The sequence below is a fragment of the Phaethon aethereus genome (genome assembly GCF_964289735.1).
Source record: "Phaethon aethereus genome assembly, chromosome: 5".
In the NCBI taxonomy this organism is placed as follows: domain Eukaryota; kingdom Metazoa; phylum Chordata; class Aves; order Phaethontiformes; family Phaethontidae; genus Phaethon; species Phaethon aethereus.
This window is the reverse complement of record NC_138579.1, coordinates 36,513,796-36,534,835: the sequence shown is the minus strand read 5'-3', so window position 1 is coordinate 36,534,835 and position 21,040 is coordinate 36,513,796. Positions and strand designations below refer to the sequence as shown.

The 21,040-nt window shown below is 34.3% G+C and overlaps 1 protein-coding gene across 1 annotated transcript in view; it reads right to left on the bottom strand.

Moving 5' to 3' along the window:
- RYR3 (ryanodine receptor 3) overlaps positions 1-21,040 on the bottom strand; it is a gene marked incomplete at both ends in the record, with an annotated part of 240,011 nt that overhangs the window by 180,131 nt on the left and 38,840 nt on the right. The window contains one exon of the mRNA XM_082000511.1: positions 7,412-7,531. Coding sequence (XP_081856637.1) covers positions 7,412-7,531 — 120 coding nt within the window. The remainder of the gene's footprint in view (positions 1-7,411; positions 7,532-21,040) is intronic.

Genomic DNA, 21,040 nt, shown 5'->3' with positions numbered 1-21,040 from the left:
ATTTCCCTGTATGAAAATAATATAAATCCATTTTTGTTAGTGCAGTAACTTTACTTTTCCTAGAGCTGTATTCCTCACAGTAAAATAAAACATCTTCAGGTTAAAAAATGAAGTTTTTTTCTACATATTATTGCTTTCCCACCTTTTAGTATTACACCATGAACATTGTATTTATTCTCTAATGTCACTGACAAGACAGAAGAGATGATGTATGATCTTATTTGATGTATAAGGTTGACACTCTGAATGTATTTATAGCTGTCACTAAATGGCAAAGATACAGAATCTTATACCATAATAACATGAACTATTTTAGGAGATCTTCCCAATTGTTGCATCAATATGTCTGCTGGTTTTGAAACATGAAATTTACATCCACTTCAAGAAAAGCAGACTTTTTTTTCAATTTATTGGCATCAGTGTGTCCAAGAAAAAAAGTCTTCAGCAGAATCATCAATTTATATAAATATGTGACAGGAAAGTACAAAGAAGACAGAGCCAGACTCTATGCAGTGGTACCCAGTGAAAGGACAAGAGGTAATTGATACAAATTGAAATAAAGGAAAATCTATTTAAACATAAAGGAAAAAAAAATTTTACTGTGAGAATAGTAAACACTGAAGCACATTGCCCAGAGAGGTCGTGGAGTCTCCATCCTTGGAGATATTCAAACCCTGACTGGACAGTGTCCTGAGCAATCTGCTCTGGCTGAACCTACTCTGAGCAGAGAGGTTGAACTTGGTGATCCCCACAGGTCCTGTCTAACCTCAACAATTCAGTATTCTGTGATTTATGATATAGATAGTGGCTATGAATAAGCTTTAAATAGATATACACTTTTTTTTTTTAAAATCAGTGTGGCAGGAGGGAATAGAATTTTTGAAAATGCTGAGTTTTAAGGTGGTGAAAAGGGAAATGATAAAATTAAGAGATATCTCAACTTGCTGAAGTGAAGTCTTTATGGCAAGCTAATCAAGTACAGTCTTGGAATTCCCACCCTTTGATCACTACTATAGACTCAAATTTTTGGGGTGTGTGTGTTTTCAAACATACTTTGGAAAAGACTTTTAGGCCAAAGACTTGACACTAAAAGTGCATACACTAGATATAGATCTCTAATTGTTACATATATTATTGACATAAAGTGAACTCTTGCATCTTTCTTACATTACTAAATGATTGTAACTAGTAAGTAGTTAATAATTTCATTAACTGCAACAGGAACAGCTTAAACTATAATACTTGTCTTTGCTCATTTCCACTATGGGGTACTATTTTTTTTTTAGTATTTGTTAACTGCATCTTTGTACATATAGACACACACAACATACTCTGTTACGTTACATAAACTCATACTATACATATATGTGTGTGTGCATGTGTGTACGTAGCATTCATATATGCATACCTGTGCATACAGATTGTAACTGGAAGTTTACTCTTTAACAGGTTACATACAAGTCCTCTCATATAACCAGACACAGAAAGATAACATAACTTCTCAGTGAAATGAATTACAAATGAAACTAGGGTAGCCTTTGTGTCTCACATTTGTTAGTAAAGTCTGGAAAGACTTATTTAGAATATTTTATTGTTATGAGCATAAAAATCTACACAACATTAAGTTGTCTCTACTTCCCAATGAACCAGACAGGTAAACAAAACCTCTGAGTAACACTTCACCCATTACTTTACTGCCTTTAATTGTACCTAGCAGGCAAAAAGCCACATCATTATTAAAAAAACCCAAACAACCAAACAAAAAAACTCAAACAAAAAACCTAGATATTTTTATGTTGTCATCCTGCGGCAACTTATTAAGACACTTTGAGTATGTATTAAACCATGCTGTCCTTGAAGTACATTTTGAATTTAAAAAAAGGCCAACAACAACTTATATAAAGTCTTTCTATTTTCAACATGAAACTTAAATTCAGTAACTAAACTGGAATTTTATCTGGGAAAAAAACAACACAGCAGACTACCTCTGGCACTTAATCCCACTGCAAATTGAACGTGGCATAATCAGTATGATACAATACCTACCAATTGAACAAAAGAACTCCCATCTGTTTCATTGGCCACTGGTCTTATGCCACATAGGTTGCATTTTAATTTGAAAAGTGTTGCAGCCCTTACTTTAGTGCTGTATTAATGAAAGACACACTCTAAAACAACGTACTCCTAGGCACAGTTTGCATAACATGTACATCTTAGGTTAACGCAGTTAATTTTTCACTTCTTAGTCTTTTTCATGGCTGACAGAGCATTCAGCTTTATTTAAGAATATTGACACTGAGAACTAAGAAATTAATGATTTTTCCAGCCATGACTTAAAGCAGTTAACCCCTCTTTCAAACTTGCAGTGTTCCACAATAAGCTAACATATGCATGCTATCACATACCCTATTTCTGTGGTTGGTTGGCAACAAATTCTTTTTTAAATTCAAGTCAGTGTGAGAAATTTCTCAGTCCCTGAGAAATACCATGGAAAGGTAATTTATGTGAATGGTATGTGACCTAAATAGCAACTGACCTCCTTAATTAATCTAGATGGGTTCTTTTTTAAAAAAAATAAAATTTAAAAAAATAACTGTAGAGTCTGTCAAGGCTCATTTGTTTTCCGGTCTTTTTGCAAATGATACTGCTTCATAAGTTCGATATTCAACAATCTCTGTGTGGCAGATCATTTTACACTCTTAATAATTACAGAGATAAAAAGGGTTTAATCTTGACCATCTGCTAATCTCTGCATTTTTCCCCAACTCTGACCAATGTTGTGCTGTAATGGAATCCTACACAAAAAAAGAAAAGTGCCAATAAGGGATGTTCAGTAAAACGAGAATACTGAGGTGAGAGCTATAGATAGAAGATGGGGAAATATTCATGTCAGGAATCTTTATGCTGAAATGAAAGACAAGATCTGTTCAGATACTCAGATGAGGTTTTAGAAATCTGCTGTAAAGTAACAATAGGCATAGGTTTTTATCCCCCTTCTGGCTACAGGAAGTTGGAATGAACATAGAGAAGTAAGATAACATCATTTTCAAGAATCATCAATGAAGGAAAAAAAAAAAAATCAAGTGGAGAATAAAGTCTTTTTTTTACAGGCATTTAAAGATATGCCGATCAAGCACTACTGTAAGTGAATTTGGGCAGAGTAAGTAGACTGATAATATATAATAAAAGAAAGCAGGAATTTGGAATAAATAGTTCTTCAAAGTCAGTGAGCATTTTTGAGAGTTCTTCCAGCACACCTCCACACAGTCTTGTCCATACATACAGGATAACAAACAAAAAGAAAAATTTTATATGGAAACCTACACGAATTTGCAAAGTAAATCTAAGGAAACAATTGACAGTTCTACCCTGGCAGCTGCTCTTTTTATAGGAATAATATATTTATTTCTGAGATTATTTCCAAAAAGGTCTTTCATGTAGAGTTACCAGTTTTCCATCAACACAGTCATAAAACTGAATATACCTCATTTTTCTGAATGAGCTGTTAAGATAAATAAAACTAGCTACTGTATTGTAAATGTTCAATAGATCTGCAAAAAATTTGAGTCTTAAAATAGCTCTATTTTCTCACAGAAATGAACTGGAGTCCAGGTCAAGTTACTTTATTTTCACCTAAATTCGTTTCTGGAGGAAAAGCTGACAGCAAGTAAAGTATATCAATAGGTCAAACCTGACAGGAGAGGTGACATGAAGAAACAGATACAAGCTACACAGTAGCTAGAGAGGAGCAACACAGGCAGTTACCGAAAAAATGAAGATCTTCAGGAATGAAAAGGGGCCACACTTTGTAATAAATTAAAAAAATAATAATCTATCAGTATGTAGGATTCCTCTCTCAAACAGCTCCAAATACTTTATGGAAAGTACATAGCAGAACAGCAAGCCACCATTTTCATAAAGTTCTCAGTGACCATAAACACACTCATCTGCCTTAGTTTTCCATTTAAAAGGGAGACACCGGAGAAAAATTTTCTCTTAAGGTACACTGTGATTTACTGATAAAACATAGTATTTTCACAATTTGGTATTATTTATCAACATTGTAAAGGTGTGTGCATACCTAATCATCAGTAGTGAAGGAGAGCTACCCATCCTAAGCCAGTCAATAATACACACTGGTCTAATTTTCACTTGTAGTTTCTTAGAACAGAGAACAAATTACAGCAAGACTGTAGGGCAGTTTCAACCATTTTATACGTAACTATGCTAAATTTGTACTCGATTGCATAGCGGGAAGTGGAGGCCTATAAAATAGCTAACAGGAAAACCCAGCTCCCACACTACACTTTGAGTGCAATTCAATCTTCTGGATTCCTCCAGGCACTATCATAACATTAAATTCTTGCAGGTGATAGACTTAGTAACCAAATATTTGCCCACAGCTTCTGGTCTGCAGTGTAAAGAACACTGACATAAGCTGGTGGATATTACTGATTTACTAGGTTTACTTTTAGGAGACCTGTAAACTATTATATTCTGTCATTAGGACAGAAATCTTAATTAATTAGAATTCCCTTCAGGCGTTTAAGTTTACTTGGCAATTTTGCTACTAAAAGAGATGCTAGTATATTGCAGTTACTTTTGAGGTATATTTTTCTTAAGTATTGGTAGAAGTTAGCCTTGCTGAACTAGACTACCAGCTCTGAAATACATAATTTTTTAAATATCACTTTAAAAAAAAGGAAAACAACAGTGAAGTAATATAAATAGATCACATCATTCAACAAGTCTGCTGTTTCTTGTTTAGTATAAAAAATACAACTTTTCACCTTTAGTTATTTAGATTTTTTCCCCCTTACATTTTAAATATCAGACATTATTTAGGGAAACATCTTACGAAAATTCAAAAAGAAGCCCTATAGACAAGAGGAACATAATTTCATACTACTGAATTAATGAAAAAGTGCTTTTAAAAATTGCATTTAAAATCCAGTCACCGTAATATAAGTTATTAACACACCAACACTGTAGTAGCTTTTACTAATAAATTGTAAAGAAATAACATGCAAGTTGCTTATGGATTTATAGTAAAATTTGGGGTTGTTCAGCCTGGAGGAGAGAAGACTTTAAATCTCCCTTCCAATGCAAACTTTTCTATGATTCTATGGGATAGTACCATTTTAAGAGGGAGAACAGTCTTTTGATGTGTAAAATAAAAGAACTTCTGTTATCCATGGTCCCATATTAGAAGCTTATGGCCAATGTCCATACTTTCATTTTTTAAACAGAATAGACTGTGTCCTCCTCCAATCATGATTCTCATAGCATGTCCTGGAGCAATGTCCATTTTATCAACATTGTTATGAATTTGAATGCCATGACTGTACTCTGTTTTCCAGCAGCATTGCCACAGACGTAGAAAAAAACCCAAAATTTGCCAAGAACTTCCCATGTTCTACCAAGTAAAACCCAAAATTTGCTGAGGTAGTATAATTTCCCATGTTCTACCAAGTTTCTTTTGATTATACCTCTAAAGACTATGCTAGATCCCTTGAGCACATCATCAGCGAGGGAACTTCTGACTCTGTAACGTGCACTATGATCCTCACATTCCTTACAGGGAACAAGAATAAGTTTCCCATTTTGCAAGCATATTTACATGCTGAGTTATTAGTCTTTACACTGGCAGCATGAAAATATATAAGGAATTGCATTTCTTCCTGTGTTGTGGCATGAGTTCACCAATTGCCAGTTCCCCAATGTTTTTATCATCTGAAAAAATTGCATATGTTAATTTAAATGATGTCTTAATTGACAAAAATACTCAATACCATAGCAGTGAGAACAGAACCCTGTAGAATTTGATTAGAAACACATCTATTCCATAACTATTTTTTAAGTCACTGGATGTGTGCTATTTTGGTTTTCTCTTTCTTATTTCATAATCAAAATTTTTTCCAAATGTAAATGAAAGTAAGCATCATCACTAAGGGTTGTTAAGTGTTGTACTCTCTTATCACCCAGATCAACCTTCTACGCTTCTTACTTTTCAAACAGATTTATTTACATGCCTCTTTCCAAAATTCTTCACTGTTCTGAGTCAAGACCAGCAGTTGAGAAGGCTCCTCGGTAAGCTCTTTTAAAGCAGTTACATACAAGTTTTCTGAACCTCTGAATTTTACACAAACTTCATAAGCTTCTGTAGTTTTATCTGCTACTAAGACATGAAATGTAAAGTAGATCTATGGGATTCTACAGTAACGCATAACATTCTTCCTTTTCTTATAACAAGATGGGCAACATGTTGTCTTACAGATTGAGATGGTCACCATCAATAATAGACAGACCACACTGCAGCTGAGTTGTCAATTAATAAAAAAATTCCCAATCACTGTTGAAGATTTTAAGACAATAGTTGAAAATATATATGTGAAAACTAACTGCTTTTACTTAAGCATGTGAAAACCTTATTGGCGGTTTTTAAAGTACACCAGAGATAAATTATCTGACTGAACTCTTGGAATGTAAAGAAATGCAAATTTAGATGCAGCATAATTTTTCAACTTCGAGATGAACAAGGACCTTTCACACTGCATAAATAAATATTGTGGATGTAACACGGTCATAATAGCTAGACTACAAATAGGACCAAGTGGCAACATTTCAAGCAAAAAGATACAAAGACTCCACTAAAAAAAAAAAAAAACCAAAAAAAAACCCACAGAAACAGAAGGAGAATAAATTATCAGGAAGAAAAAAAATACACAAAACAAAGAAAAATAAAGTCATGCAGAAAGAACAAAGAAGAGAGAGAAGAGCTCCTCCTCCATTTGTCTTTATTCTTAACATTTTGCTCTAGTACAAGTCTAAAGTTTCATGTCTCCTTTCTCCTCTCAAGCTTCTCTTACTACTCTTATTTTCTTTTACTTTTTCTTCGCAGCTCTCTAGCTTATTGTTTCCATTTGCCACTTGTTATCTTGAAAACTTTTCAATTACTCAATAATTTGGTCCCCTGTACTCTCAACTTTCTGATTAATCAAGACACTTAGAAGCAACACTTAATGCCAGTAACTAACAGGTGACAATGCTTCTAAAATTATCAAGCCAATATATCAAGATATTTGAACCTAGAGCAGTAATACAAATAAGTTTTTTAGTGAACTTAAATCTTACTAACAGTCTAGAGACTTAATCTTGAAAATATGAAGTATTTCAGTTACAGGAATTATTTTAGATAGTTAAAAAATAATGGCTTTTGACCATTAACAGGTATGCCTCGAAGTTTATTTAGAATCTCTAAGAAATCTCATGTTACAGTCACAGAAAGAAAAGCATACCACAGTTGCATCTAACATCACATTAAAGAAACTGTAATTAAATGTATTCATGGGTAATAAGTAGGTTAACATTCACTGATCAGTTACACCAGTTGAGAGTATCAACTTCTTACTTTAGCTTCTGATGTTGGTTCCAAAAAGCACAGGCGATTCCCAAGTCCCTCAGCTGCCAAGCAAAACTTCCTTTGTTCTTTGTGAATACTAGCAACACACTGAAGTACTACTTCGTCATCCTGTCACAAAACAAGGTACAAGAAAAAAAGTAAATATTTGGAAGTTACATACACATAATATTGCTAAGAAATACTGGAACATGACATCTGTTGAAAATGAACACAGTATACTCCTATACGTACATCAGATACATATGCAGAGATTCTTCTGATGTGTATGTAAACAGATGCTTATGTATAGATTTATATTCAAGACTACATCAAAATGACAAAGATTACATACTGTCTCCAGGGCTTTCACAAGTGTCACGTCCTTCTGTGGCTTTACCAGTCACTTGCTATGGTGCCATAAAAAATTGTAAGTACAATGTTACTCAGTTTCACTCAGTAACACGTTTAATGTTTACCATAAAAACCTGTTACTGTGATTTTGCAAACAACAGTAACCTAAATATAAACAAATTTATTTTGTTAGCACAGTAAGCCCTCAACACAAGTCCTCTGAAGGCACGAACTTACCTTTTTAAATTTATTTTTATTAAATTATTATTTTATTAACTCATTTAATTTAGAAACCTCTGAGTACAACCAAAGATTCAAGAAGCATTTTTCAAGTGATGGTTCAAGTAAGTTATAAGAACTTTCTCCTCAAAAGACACATTCCAAGAATAAGAACACTCCGGAAAAATGAAATGAAACAGCCCTATTGCTGAGTTACCTTAATTATTCTAAAAGTTCTTTTATTACAAATTGTTACATAATGCAATGCCAAAGACACACTTACTTATAAAGTGCCAAGTCCTTATTCACCTCTCAACATGCAATACTAGAGCTGATATAAGGGAGCCAAACCAGCTTATTTTTAGTGTTCAACTGTGTCACAGGCATATACAGAATTAAAAATTATTTTCTTTTCCAAAACTTGTCCAATAACCAAGAAAAACACCACTTGCAGGCTAGCATGCAGAAGAACTTATTTTTATACAGGTACGTAACTGTTCACCAAAAGACACTGCCTTAGAAGTTTTTAAGGGGGCAGAAGCTGATAAGAGAAGAGCGATACGATATGTCAATGTCCCATACAGCTATGAAGTTATACTTGTGCCAATTATCATTGTCAAAGCAGATACACAACAGCTGCCTGTACTGAACTCGGAGATCACTTGAACAATTATGTTCTAAAAGCAGCACTGCTTTTTCCAGCCCCCTTATGCAACTGCAATACTATGACGGTAGCACAGCTACTAGCACTTGAAATAAAAGCCAAGAGTGACAAAGTGATTTTCACCAAAGGAATTAAGTGACACACCCTTTAAAATGGGAATTCAAAAGCAGGTTTTCCACTTGTATGATTTTGCAAGTGTATGCAAGTCTTATGGCTTTCATTTTAGGTGACAGTTCACTGTCTACTTACTACTACTAAAATGGACAGCTATTATATTTCAGGTTAAACAGCAGTTACAGACAGTGTTTTCCTTATCTAGCTTTGCATAACAATCAATAATGTTTTTAACAGTACAGAATGGGCATTCAATAAATTTTTATAAACAATTTTATAAACAATAAGCAATGTATAGTCAAGCAGGAGGTAGAGAATTAGCTAATTAATGCTAAACAAATTCATTTTTTTTCCCCTGCTGCTTCTGCTTCCATTTCTGTAAAATGCTCTCTGAAATTCTCAGCTTTTCAACTCATTAGTAAGAACATTTCTGCTTTTTACACTTCAATATAAGAAGTTGCAAAATATAAACAATACAATTTAGCACTAATTACTACATCCCTCTGTTCATGAATTTTTAAAAATTGGCATCAGAAGCATATCTATTGGGGGAGAATCAGAACATGTATAAGATAAAAATAAACACATGTAAAACATTTTTCATCATGTGGTTCCTGTATCAATCTTTGAACATACGTATTTCAGAGATTTAAAATAATAAAATACTAAAACATGAATTTATAAATACCAAGATTTAGAATAAAATTGAGATTTGCCACTTGGCTTGCACTTATCAGTTGATTACATTAAATTTCTTATATATAGCTGAAATTGTATTTATTCTCCCTACTACATTAAAGCATTCATCATTCCACAGAGGCATATGCATATTATAATATGTAATTAAAATACTATTATAATTCATAGTTTTCTAAAAAATAAAATTATGCCTTTGGACAACATACATAAAATCTTACTTAAAATGAGAATTACTCAAATAAATGAACTATTTTCTTTTTAAATCCATACGCATATAAGGGAAAAAGTTTCTAGCATAATGAAATTAATATTTTAATTTTCTGGAATTCAAAAAACGAGCATTTCTCTTTAGAATTTACACTGGCATCACAAAGTCTTTATCAGTCTTTGAGTGCCATAACCCCAAAATACAAACAGTGATAATGCCTTAAGTAAGGACTGTATGCAACATTGAACATTGATGTTTTGCATTATTCCTCTAAATTTGCAATGTACCCTTTCATTTGTGCTACAACACTTAACAAACTATGTGTTTGCTACACAGGATGAAAAACTTTAATAGAGTTTCTAAGAAGTGGGAATAATAGTATATTTCAAAATATTTTGGAGCAGAGTTTTAAAGAGTTTATGATCCAAGTGCAGGTGGACTGAGCATAAGGAATTAGTGGAATCTATACAATCTACAAATAAAGACAATGACTCGCTGTTAAGATGACTCAGTATTATAGTGTACTTACTGAAGTAAGATCATTCTAGTTGAGGTCTGAAATTGCTTTTCTGGCCTGAAGATGCTAATAGAAATGAGTTTTATAGAGTTGTTATCCTATAATGCAATTGCAGACCATGTCTCAGCAGTCTCTTGTTTTCTTGAGTCTTCTCTCACACAAATTCTGGTATTCTAAAACTTTTTTCATGGTAAACTCATTTTCTTCTTCCCTTAGTTTTTAAATACGCATGGTGTCAGAGCCATTTAATCTTGATCCTCACTTCTCATACAGAATTTAATCCATTTACTTCAATATAGCTTTTTTAGTATGAGAAGGAGAAGCCTGAATGCCCAATAAGATGCAGTGACTCATGTGGTGAGGAGTGATGAGTTGTTAGTTATATACAGACAATTTTCAAATATAACTAAATGCAAAGCAAAAGAAAAAAAAAGCCATTCAACTTCCTTGAAATCCAGTTTGTCAACCAGGAATTTAACAAAGTTGCATGGTTTAAATTTAATAGGTATTTTAAACGGAATCTTTCTCATCTAGCAGCTCAGACATTTCCATGTTTAGAAATTTAATTTGTTCTAGTCTTTTCAGTTTTGGTGTGGTTTTTTGTTTTGTTTGGGTTTAGAGCGCATGGAATCACAGCCTGGGAAAGGACTTCTGTAAACAATAGTCCAACACCTCACTACAGAAAGGCTTATTTAGATAAAGTTTCCCAGATGATCCAATGTGCTTAGTTAAGAAAAAACTCCACTTCAAAGTTCTGATCAGCTTCAGGTATTGTTACAGATTCACACCTCTCTCTCTCCACCACACCTCTTCAGTCAGAATTGTAATATACAACAGTTGTATCAAAGTTCTCTGAATTTTTCAAGGTTTTGCTTCAGTAAGCAAATGCGGGAAATTATTTCAGGTTGATCAGAATACTTCTGTGATTTACTGAGCACATGGAAAAATAATACATTTGCATACCACTAGGCCTCCCACAAGAAACTGCCTGTGCTACTGTTCCTCAAAGAGTTCAAACATTCCAAGTGTTAATTACTACCAACTGGTTTCCACCAGTAGCATCATCAATAATTACATCAAGTTAACCGTGAGATCCATTTTGCACTACCATAATTGATATCTATTCACAAATACAGATGAATAGCAATTTATAACTTTTTTTTCAAAGGGGAAGTGAATATTCTCCCCTTCTGTCCAGAAATCTCTTATCTGGTTAGGATTCATCCTTTAGCAAAAGGACACAGGTAACTCCAACTCCAATTCTAAGAATGTTTATACGTAGAAACACCTTGCTATTACTAAAATGTATTTCAGGTGGTCTGAAATCATGCAGAATCGACCAAGTGTCATGTTGCCAACGTGTCACAATGCTGTCCAGTATTACTCATCTACTCACACAAATGCATGACTTCTGCAAAAAGAAAAAAGACAGTTTTGGAGATTTATTTTCTTTTTTTGGAAGTAGGTAACTGCATAACTGTGTGTACTGAAAAGAAGGGGGAAAAAAAAGAAGCTCTTTCCTCAAAAAAACATAAATACTTTGCTTATATTTTAATCACAACCGCACATATAACATGTAAGTGGGTGCTTGTACATGAATGACTAACTTCAATGGAAACTGATACGGAATTGTTTTGAAAGCACGTTCTTCTGTAACGCCATGGAAAAGTTTTATTCAATAATATATCCTTTCCATGAAGAAATGTATATTACTTTTTTAAAAAAATAAACCTATCTGTTAAAGAGAAACTCAGAGCTCCTGTTTTCCATGGTAAAACAAGCAGGCATATCACGCTGATGATCTTTACAGGCCTCATTACTGTGAGACTGTGACACTTGCTGATTATATATATCAGTATTGCAAAGAAATGTATGAAGTAAAAATCCACATCTGCGTTCACTCTTCGGTAGACAATATCCTACTCATGTACCTTACAGTGTCACAAAGCACAGGATACAAGCAAACAAACATCTTCATTAGCACTTGAACACTAGCTACAAAGTGATTCTTCCACAGGACTTTCAAGTTTTCTGGAATAATTGTGGAGAACAAGTAAAATTCACCACAAATTGTCATCTACAGTGGCTGCATTCTTCTTAACAAAATAAGGAATTAGAGGCAGAGTTGACAATGCTCTAACCAAGGATGGATTTGGTGAATTTGTGGGTGCCCACCACTTCGTTTCACAAGGCGAATGGTCTCACTGCAAAGCTGTCTCCATGCACTTGTATTTTGTGCAGAACTGTGTCCAAAATGCACAGCTTTGGTGTATGGCCTATGTCCCAAAATATTTTCAGTCATTTCTAAAAACAAGTACAGGAAACATACAGTCTTTGGTCCATTTTAAAAACAATCTTACAGTCTCTTAATTGAGAAATAGAAGAGTATTTCTACTTTTAAGCTGGAGTTTGAACAACAGTGTTGCCCTAGAATATGGAACTGGATTTTCCTCTTCCTAAGGGGGAAAATAATCTCTCCTAAATCTGACCCCATTAGAATTTGAAAGGGGGGGGGGGGGGTGGAAGAATGGTGGAAATTGCAATAGATGAACACACAGATGTATGTGTTTTGAACTTGGTTCCTGCAAGCTCTGTTTAATATCACCAAGCTGCTTAATCACAAGAGTCAGTGAAGATTATTGTCCAAAAGTCCTAGCGTGCTAATAAGCTGTTCCTCATCTGATCATCACCCTGATCCTCATCTGACCTTTCCCCAAATATTTTCCAGTTCTAATGGTTTCTTTTTAAAATTAGGTAATCAGAGTTCCACATACTGTTCAAAGTATGGGAAAATTTACATATTTATACAATAACAAAAATATGTTCTCTGTTGTGTTCTTTATTGTGTTCTTAGTATTTTCTAATATTTGATTGCCCTTTTTGGCCATTAATGAGTATTAAGCTGATGTTTTCATTTAACTATTATAACACCAAGATCTTACTTGTCAGTTCAGAGCCGATCATTTTAAACATGAAGCTGGATTGCTTTTTTTTTTCCCTCACATCTGTAATTTCACATTTAGCCTGAATTTCATCCGTCATTTTACTGCTGTTACTTAATTTCAGAAGGTTCTTCTAGAATGGTTCACAGCTTGCTCACATCCTTGTTACCCTAAATAACTTCCTACCGTGAATGCTCTACCCACTTACTCCTGCCTCCCGCTCCATGAGCATGGTCAAACAGTGACATTGGTTGTGGAGTATCCATCTTTGGAGACCTCAAAATCCAACTGGACAATATCATAAGCAACCTGCTCCAGAGATCCCTTCCAATCTCAGTAACTCTGTGGTTTAGTGAAATAAATTTAAAAAAAAAAACCACCTAGTTAAGCCCATGATAAACAGTTTTCAAACATATATATAAAGAGGCTTCTCCAAAATGGAAGGGAATACTATGCTTCCCATGTGTAACAGACAGAACTAGTAATATAAATCTTAAACTACAGCAAGATTCAGGCTGGGTATTAGAAAAAAGGTTTCTTTCTCCTTTCCTAATGATAAGGATAACAAGGCACTAAAATTGGGTATGTCGTAGAGCCTGTACCACCACAGGTCATTAAAAACAGGTTATGCTAACGTCTGTGGGTATGCTGTTGCATGGGTATAGTCAGACTTCTCTTAGGTAAGGGAATATATGCGCCATGAGGTCTCTTTAAGCTCTGTTTTTTCAAGATCCCATAATTGTTACATAATCTTTCATAACCAGTGTATGCTAGAACATGATTTATAATATACATTAGAGTATCCACAACTCAATTCTGCAACAGACCCTCATACTGGGTTGATCCTGACTCAGAAAGGTAATGTTGCCTTCTATTTTCTACATAGATATGTTTTTGTCTTGTCTCATTAGAAGGAATGCACAACCTGAAGGAAGACATTAGAATAGGAACTATACTTTCTTATTTTGTCTTCTCCCTATCTTATTTGCAATTTGCTTTAGTTATATGATTTTATTCCCATAATACGTGAGCATACAAGAAACAAGGCACTAACTTTCTAACTGCTTTAATTCCTCATTGGTGCTCACGTTCTCTATCCACCGACGACTGTATTATAAATCTAATTACAATAAATACTCTCAAAAAGAACACCACATCTCACAATTAGCTTCTCTACAAAATGTACCATCAGTCAGGATGCTAACAAAGCAGAAATCACACTAATTTCACACGGTTGAGTTCCAGAGAACAAACACTTGGGCTTTATTTAGTCTATTACAAAACGCGCATATAGGACTAAAGTTTCGACCTTAAGGCTTTGTGCATGCTAATGTTTGAATATCTTGATAACAGAAGTCCTCTTTTTTCTTTCTTCTTTCTTTGTTACTCATAGGGTAGTTCTCCCAGCAAAACCTAGCGCTAATCTGACACCGGCTTTTATATGAAGAGAAAAAAAAAGACAAAGACTGGAAGAATAAACCAAGAGAATTGTTCAACATGAGAAATGAAATGCAATGCCACAATTAAAATAAAGTAAAATCAATATACATTTAAAACCAATGTGCGTTTGTAGAGATATTCCATGTCAAAATTCTGTTGTCAATTAATTCTGATGCTCCCATGTGCAAATACTCTGTACTTGCCCATTTGCAATTCTGCTTCTGATTATAGATTTCAAGATCTATAGGCAAAAACCATATACTTTTTGCCCATGCTAAAATTCACATGACGAATCAGATTTTTTCTTTTAGAAAACATATTGCAAGTTCATTTAAGTATAGAACATAATTGTTAAAAAAATTGTATAAATGATGCACATTAAAATTATATAAAACATTTAAGTATTGTTTTCAAAAAACCCTGAAGTACCATAGCCAGCTTTTATGAAAACAGAGGATCATATAGCTTGTCAGATTAGTCAATATCCATCTTCATCATGGTTAATACACCAGCTTTAATAAAACCTGTAGGTTAGACCTTTGAACTTCTAAACAGTGTTTTGCAGGAAGCAACTCTAAATCACCAGATGATAGTGAAAAGAATAGAATTGAGTGAGTAGTTAAAGTATTTTTTCACTTGATCTGACAGTATTTTTTTTTTTAGAGTGATAAATCACTTTGCTGTAGTTGAATTTCACACCTTCTGGTATAAGGCTAACAATGTATGTGGAACTCTGTGACAGACATCCCTTGGTTTGCTACATTAAAGAAGAAAAATGAAGAAAGATGACAAAAGTTAGCAAGTTGATGAAGCATACCAAGGCTTCCTAAATACTAGTATAAAAATAAAATTACTTATGTCTTCTTGTTAAATAATCAATTTTTATTTAAAACCCCATAATTTACTTAATTTCTGAGTTCTTAATGGATATAGTCAATCATTCCACTCATTCTAAACCAGAAACTTCATACAATGCTACTTTAAAGGATTCCCTTACTTGCACGTTTGAAAAGAACAAAACTTTTCAAACTTATAATCTCATACACTACTATTAGGATGTCTTCAGTAATTATTATTGCAACACTTGGTAAGTCAAGATTTGTATACTTTTTCTCTTGTACATTATGACAGATTAGTTTGCATATAACTGATATAGAAAAGAGTTGTGGCATGGTTTTTTATTTTTGCTATTGCTTTTCTACTTCAGATAAAGGATGTGGAAAATTCTGGCTGCTGAATTTATTATTTATTAAGGCAACATAATCCTAACTATTTAGGGTTCCTAATTATTTAGTTCATAAAAATGAAAAGCTGCTTTGATTAAATTTTACTTGGATTGGTTTTTTTTGAGGCTATGATCCAGAGAAATAACTTAATGTATTCGCTTGCCATCTAGCTAAAACAATTCAGTTTGTTTAGGTTCCTGTACTGAGAAAACAGTGTAATTTTCAGTGTAATTTTCCTGTAATTAATAACAACAAATTGATAATTATGTATCACGTGTCCATGCAGAAGTCAAATTCAGTGCAAAGTATGTATCTGCATCAGAATTCTTGCTGCATGGTCATATCACTTTTCCGCTACCAAATCCCCCTGAAGTACAACTCTCTACAAAATATTCTTTGGGGGAAACTTCCAAAAGCTCTGCTGTATTTATTTGTCTATAACTTTATTTATTGTGCAAGGGGTAATTCCATTCTTAATTAATAAAAATGTTGTTTATTGTAACATTATGACTGATACTGATGTATAGTAAACAGTATACAATTGACTAATTGAAGTTTTGGATATTGTTTTTGTTGAAAGACAGAGTAGATTACTCACTTGAAAAAAACTTTGTTATAGATACAAAACTAGTGTATGTCATGGATTTTCCGCTTTGCCTACTCTTTGTCAACTTTAAAAAAGTTTTTTTTTTACTAATCATAAAAAAAGGAAACCAAGTAAAACCTCAAAAACCAAACCCAAAACACATGCACAAAACCCCCCCCAAAATAACCACATCCTACTAAGCTTACAGACTTCGCTGTAGTTACTATAAATGCAACATATTGGTGAGGGACAGTATGTCCTTACCGATGATGCCACATTGATCAGCAGTCTCCAAAAATGACTACAGATGCCCCTGGGATCATGAGATTCACTGAATACTGATTAGTCATTAGAAGAAGCTTTCCCCTACCAAGCACATGGGAAAAGGTACATCACTGAAACGGTTATGGTAAGGAGCAGGAACCATTAACCTTGGTCTCTCAACTTGGAAAGAGGAGATTCAGATCACCTTCTCCATTTAGACATAATCTAAGAATGTACATAGGGAAAGAAAGTTTATTATGTCTTCCCGGACAGATTCTTCTGTGTATTACTCTATTCTCTTTCCTTCTTCAGATCAAAACGATGACAAGTCATCCACAGTTCATTGATAAGTCTCTCTCTTTTCTTCTTTTCTTTATCTCCCCTCTCTCTTCCTCAGCGGAGCATTAAACTTTCAACCCCCAATTTTATTTACAGATACATTCTCAAGTAAAGGAAGACCGAGTTTACTCTTATCTTCCCCAGTTGTGTGTGCATGGCAGGGCATGTGTGTTGGTTGGTTGCCTTTTAAACTGATAATGTGACATGACCTGTAACTTTGCTTTTAAATCAGGGATGGCACTTCTTTGCCCCTTCTGCCAGTATAGCTTACACAAGCTGAAGTCTAAACTGAAGAGAAACTTTTATAAGTTCAAGACAGTACTGAAAAACAGATGGGCACACAGAGATTTTGTATGAACTCCGCTTCCTTTGGAAATTAAGAAACAAGCTATGTAAGGAAATCTCCGTTCAATTAATACTAAAACATTAAGCAACTCCTCAGAAAAACAGGACATGAAATAGTATAAATAATGGTGAAGATGAATGTTAAGTTTCCTTCTTTGTCTCTGGAACTAGCTGATGCTGACCCTTCCCTGTGTCATTTGTATTGCTAAAACAACACACTACTTTAAGTATGTAAGTTAATTCAGGTAATATAAACTTTAATCCCATACTTATAAAAATAGACAGAAACAGAACAAAGATTCAATCTGCAACACACATGATCCATACTGAAGCTGTGTGAACATTTAAGAAGTTCTGAAATTTGAATAATTATTTTTTAACCTTATGATTTGGCATACTTAATAGTCCTAATTTAAATGTTATTATAGGTAACTTTATATTTCTGTTCAACTTCAAAAGCTGTATAACGGGTACTCACACTGTCATATTTTATTCAGTATTTCCATGTTTAAGAGTTTCAGTCATATTGCCAGGCAGCAGGGGGAAAAAACCAAACTGCTCATCAAAAACTGCACCGAAAATAATAATAATGGGAAAAAATAAAAACCAACTGTAAACTGCTAAGAAAGATAACCAAGTTTTCAAGATAAATTAAATTATTACCAATTTTTTAAAAAATTCCACATCGTGAGTAATGAAAACATTTGTATTGATTTTTGTCGCGTACATGCCAGTAAAGCAGACAGTTCCAGAAACCCAATTTTGTCTCACAGCAGTTATATTCTGCCACAAGGACAGCACTCTTCTGTCCATCTCTTGAGAGCTTTTTTTTTTTTTTTTTTTTAAACACACTATCCACTTAAAATATGGAAGATCCAATTTTTCAATAAATTCTAATTTACTTACTACATAAATTAATATCAGGAATGTTGTTTACTAAAGCATGTATCCAAGCACCAAAGCAAAGTTTAATATCAGAGCAAGCTTAGGAACCAAAGAACGTTCACAGAAGATTCAAATTATGTTTTTCATTCCTGCAATTTAAAAAGTTTATACAGCTCTGCTGCAATATGATAAAGCTTATTTTAGGACCTCCACACAGAAGTGCATACTTGGTCCCAAAATACAGACACCACAGTCATGCAATTGAATTAGGAAGGTGTCACATGAATATATCATCTTAGGCTTTCCTTCGCTTTAAATGTCTATAAATAAGTCTTCTGGCAAGCAGTATGTGTTAATTTCTAAAACAAAAGTGTGCTTAGACACAACTGTCATGTTGTAAATCATCACAAAAACCACAAACAAATTAAGGAAACAAATATCCAGAGCAGATCTTAAATCGGTGGTGGCGGGGAGGCAGATTCTCAGCAGATTTAGCTTTATTTCCATTACTTGTTATCAGTTGTTTTCAACATCTTATTATAAATTAAAAGCTTTTATTTGTTTGGTAGTAACATATCAAGGCCTTTCTTCCTCCAGTAAGTATACGGATTTCTCCCAATAAACACAGCCAGTTCACTGCAAATGGATCCTTACGATGACAGCAGAGTTATTTGATGGAAATTCATGCACCACCATCTGATAGTTCTCAGAAGATTTTAAAAATAGAGTTGGGGTTTCCGTTGCCAGTCTACTCCTTCAGCAGTGGTTGGATCAAAGCCTAATCTCAACTCTAGAACATACTTCCATATCTTGTATCAGGTCATGAGCAAGGCAGAATAGGCAAATCATGAGACAGCAATAAAATGTAGTCAGTCCTTTTCACAAAAAAATAATACTTCTGAATGAAAAATTGCTTCAGAAAATTAAGTATTTCAGCATTGACCATTTTGCTTCTTTTTTCAATCCAACTTCCAGGCTGTAGACTTGCCACTGAAGCATTTACATAGTTTGCTGTTTTTTGTATCACAGCTTTCCCTGTCTCTCCCACCACCCAGTTCTTCATGGAAATGAGATAGCTTGAGATAGTGACAACAAAGGAACAACTACACCAAATACCAAGACATAAAGTAACAGCAAAAGTATTTATTAATTATCTGTCATAAAAGCTGAGTATTGAGTATTTTTTAAAATTACTCCTTTGATTTCAAATTGTAAGGTGGGAGAAAAAGAAGCCTTATTAACAGAGCTGGGGTGAACTAGCGATGCAGACCAGCTTGATGCAAATTGGTGGCAAAACATGTCCTCTCCTATCAGGCAGTCTTGTCTTGCTTTAAGACGTGGCTTTAAGTACACATGTTAATTCTCAGAATGACAGACTGACTAAAAGCATGAAGATATATTCTGTGCTGATCAAGGAAGTGCAATAAGCCAGGAAAAGTGTACCCTGCACAAGTACCTTACCATTACCTACTGAATGTACCTATTAGAGTGGGTCCCAAGGAGGGCCATGGAAACGGTCAGAGGGTTGGAACACCTCTCCTATCGAGAAAGGCTGAGAGGTTTGGGGTTGTTCAGCCTGGAGAAGAGAAGGCTCCAGGGAAACCTTCTTGCAGCCTTTCAGTACATAAAAGGGGCTTATAAGAAAGATGGAGAGAGACTTTCTACTAGGGCCTGTAGTGACAGGACGAGGGGCAACAGTTTTAAACTGAAAGAGTGTAGATTTAGATTGGACACAAGGAAGGATTTTTTTAGGATGAGGGTGGTAAGACACTCGAACACATCCAGAGAAGTTGTGGATGCCCCATTACTGGAACTGTTCAAAGTCAGGCTGGACGTGGCTCTGAGCAACCTGATCTAGTGAAAAACGTCCCTGCCTGTGATAGGGGGTTGGATTAGATGATCTTTAAAGGTCCCTTCTAACCCAAACCATTCTATGATTCTATGAATTGTAGTGTCCATACTGGCATGCTTTGCACGTCTGACATTCATGTCCTCTGGCATAATATTATATGAGCAAATGAAGAAATGACAAGATTTATTAGGAAAGGAGGGTATTATAGTCCATTTTAATGAACCATCCTTTTGAAGAGAGAAATGAATGCAAGAAACATTATTGCATATATACATACTTGCATATAATTTGTTTGTTTGTTTTGCCCATTTCTTTTACATCTGGTGCAACTGATATATTGGCAGACCAACCAGTTCGCAACAGAAAGATATAACATAGGGCATCCATAACAACAAATTTATTTTCATTTCAGCAATTACCTGATAACTGGAGTTCACAAATATAAGTGAAAAATTTTCGCATAATAAACTCAATCTGCAAGGTTTAACTTACATATTTTTACTGTTTTAACAGATGATCAGAAATATTAATGGAATAGCCACTGTCTTGTCTCAATTACAGATGAACCAATCTAAAAAACTTGGCATCTGACAGCAAGAAGGAATCTAAATAGAAGCTGTCAGCCTTTTGGAATCTTAGTGCATGACCACTACCAGATCAGTAAAGATACCAATAGCAACAGACGTTTACGTTATATCTATTTCAAATGAGAATGGGTGTGCACAGTATTTAACATATTCTTTAAGTCATGTATTCTGTATCACTGCTATGTCTAAACTATCAAGTATAAATAACCTCAGCTGTTTATTTAATATCACAGTTTGTGAAAGAACGTAAGATTTCCCTTTTGGACTGATGTTTTTTGCTAGGGAACTTAAATGGTGACTTTGAGGCAAATATCCTGTGGATCTTTTTAAAGAGCCCAACACCATTCAGAGTTTTACGCATTGTCTATACCAACTGTTGGCGAGAGAGATGCTTAGGGCT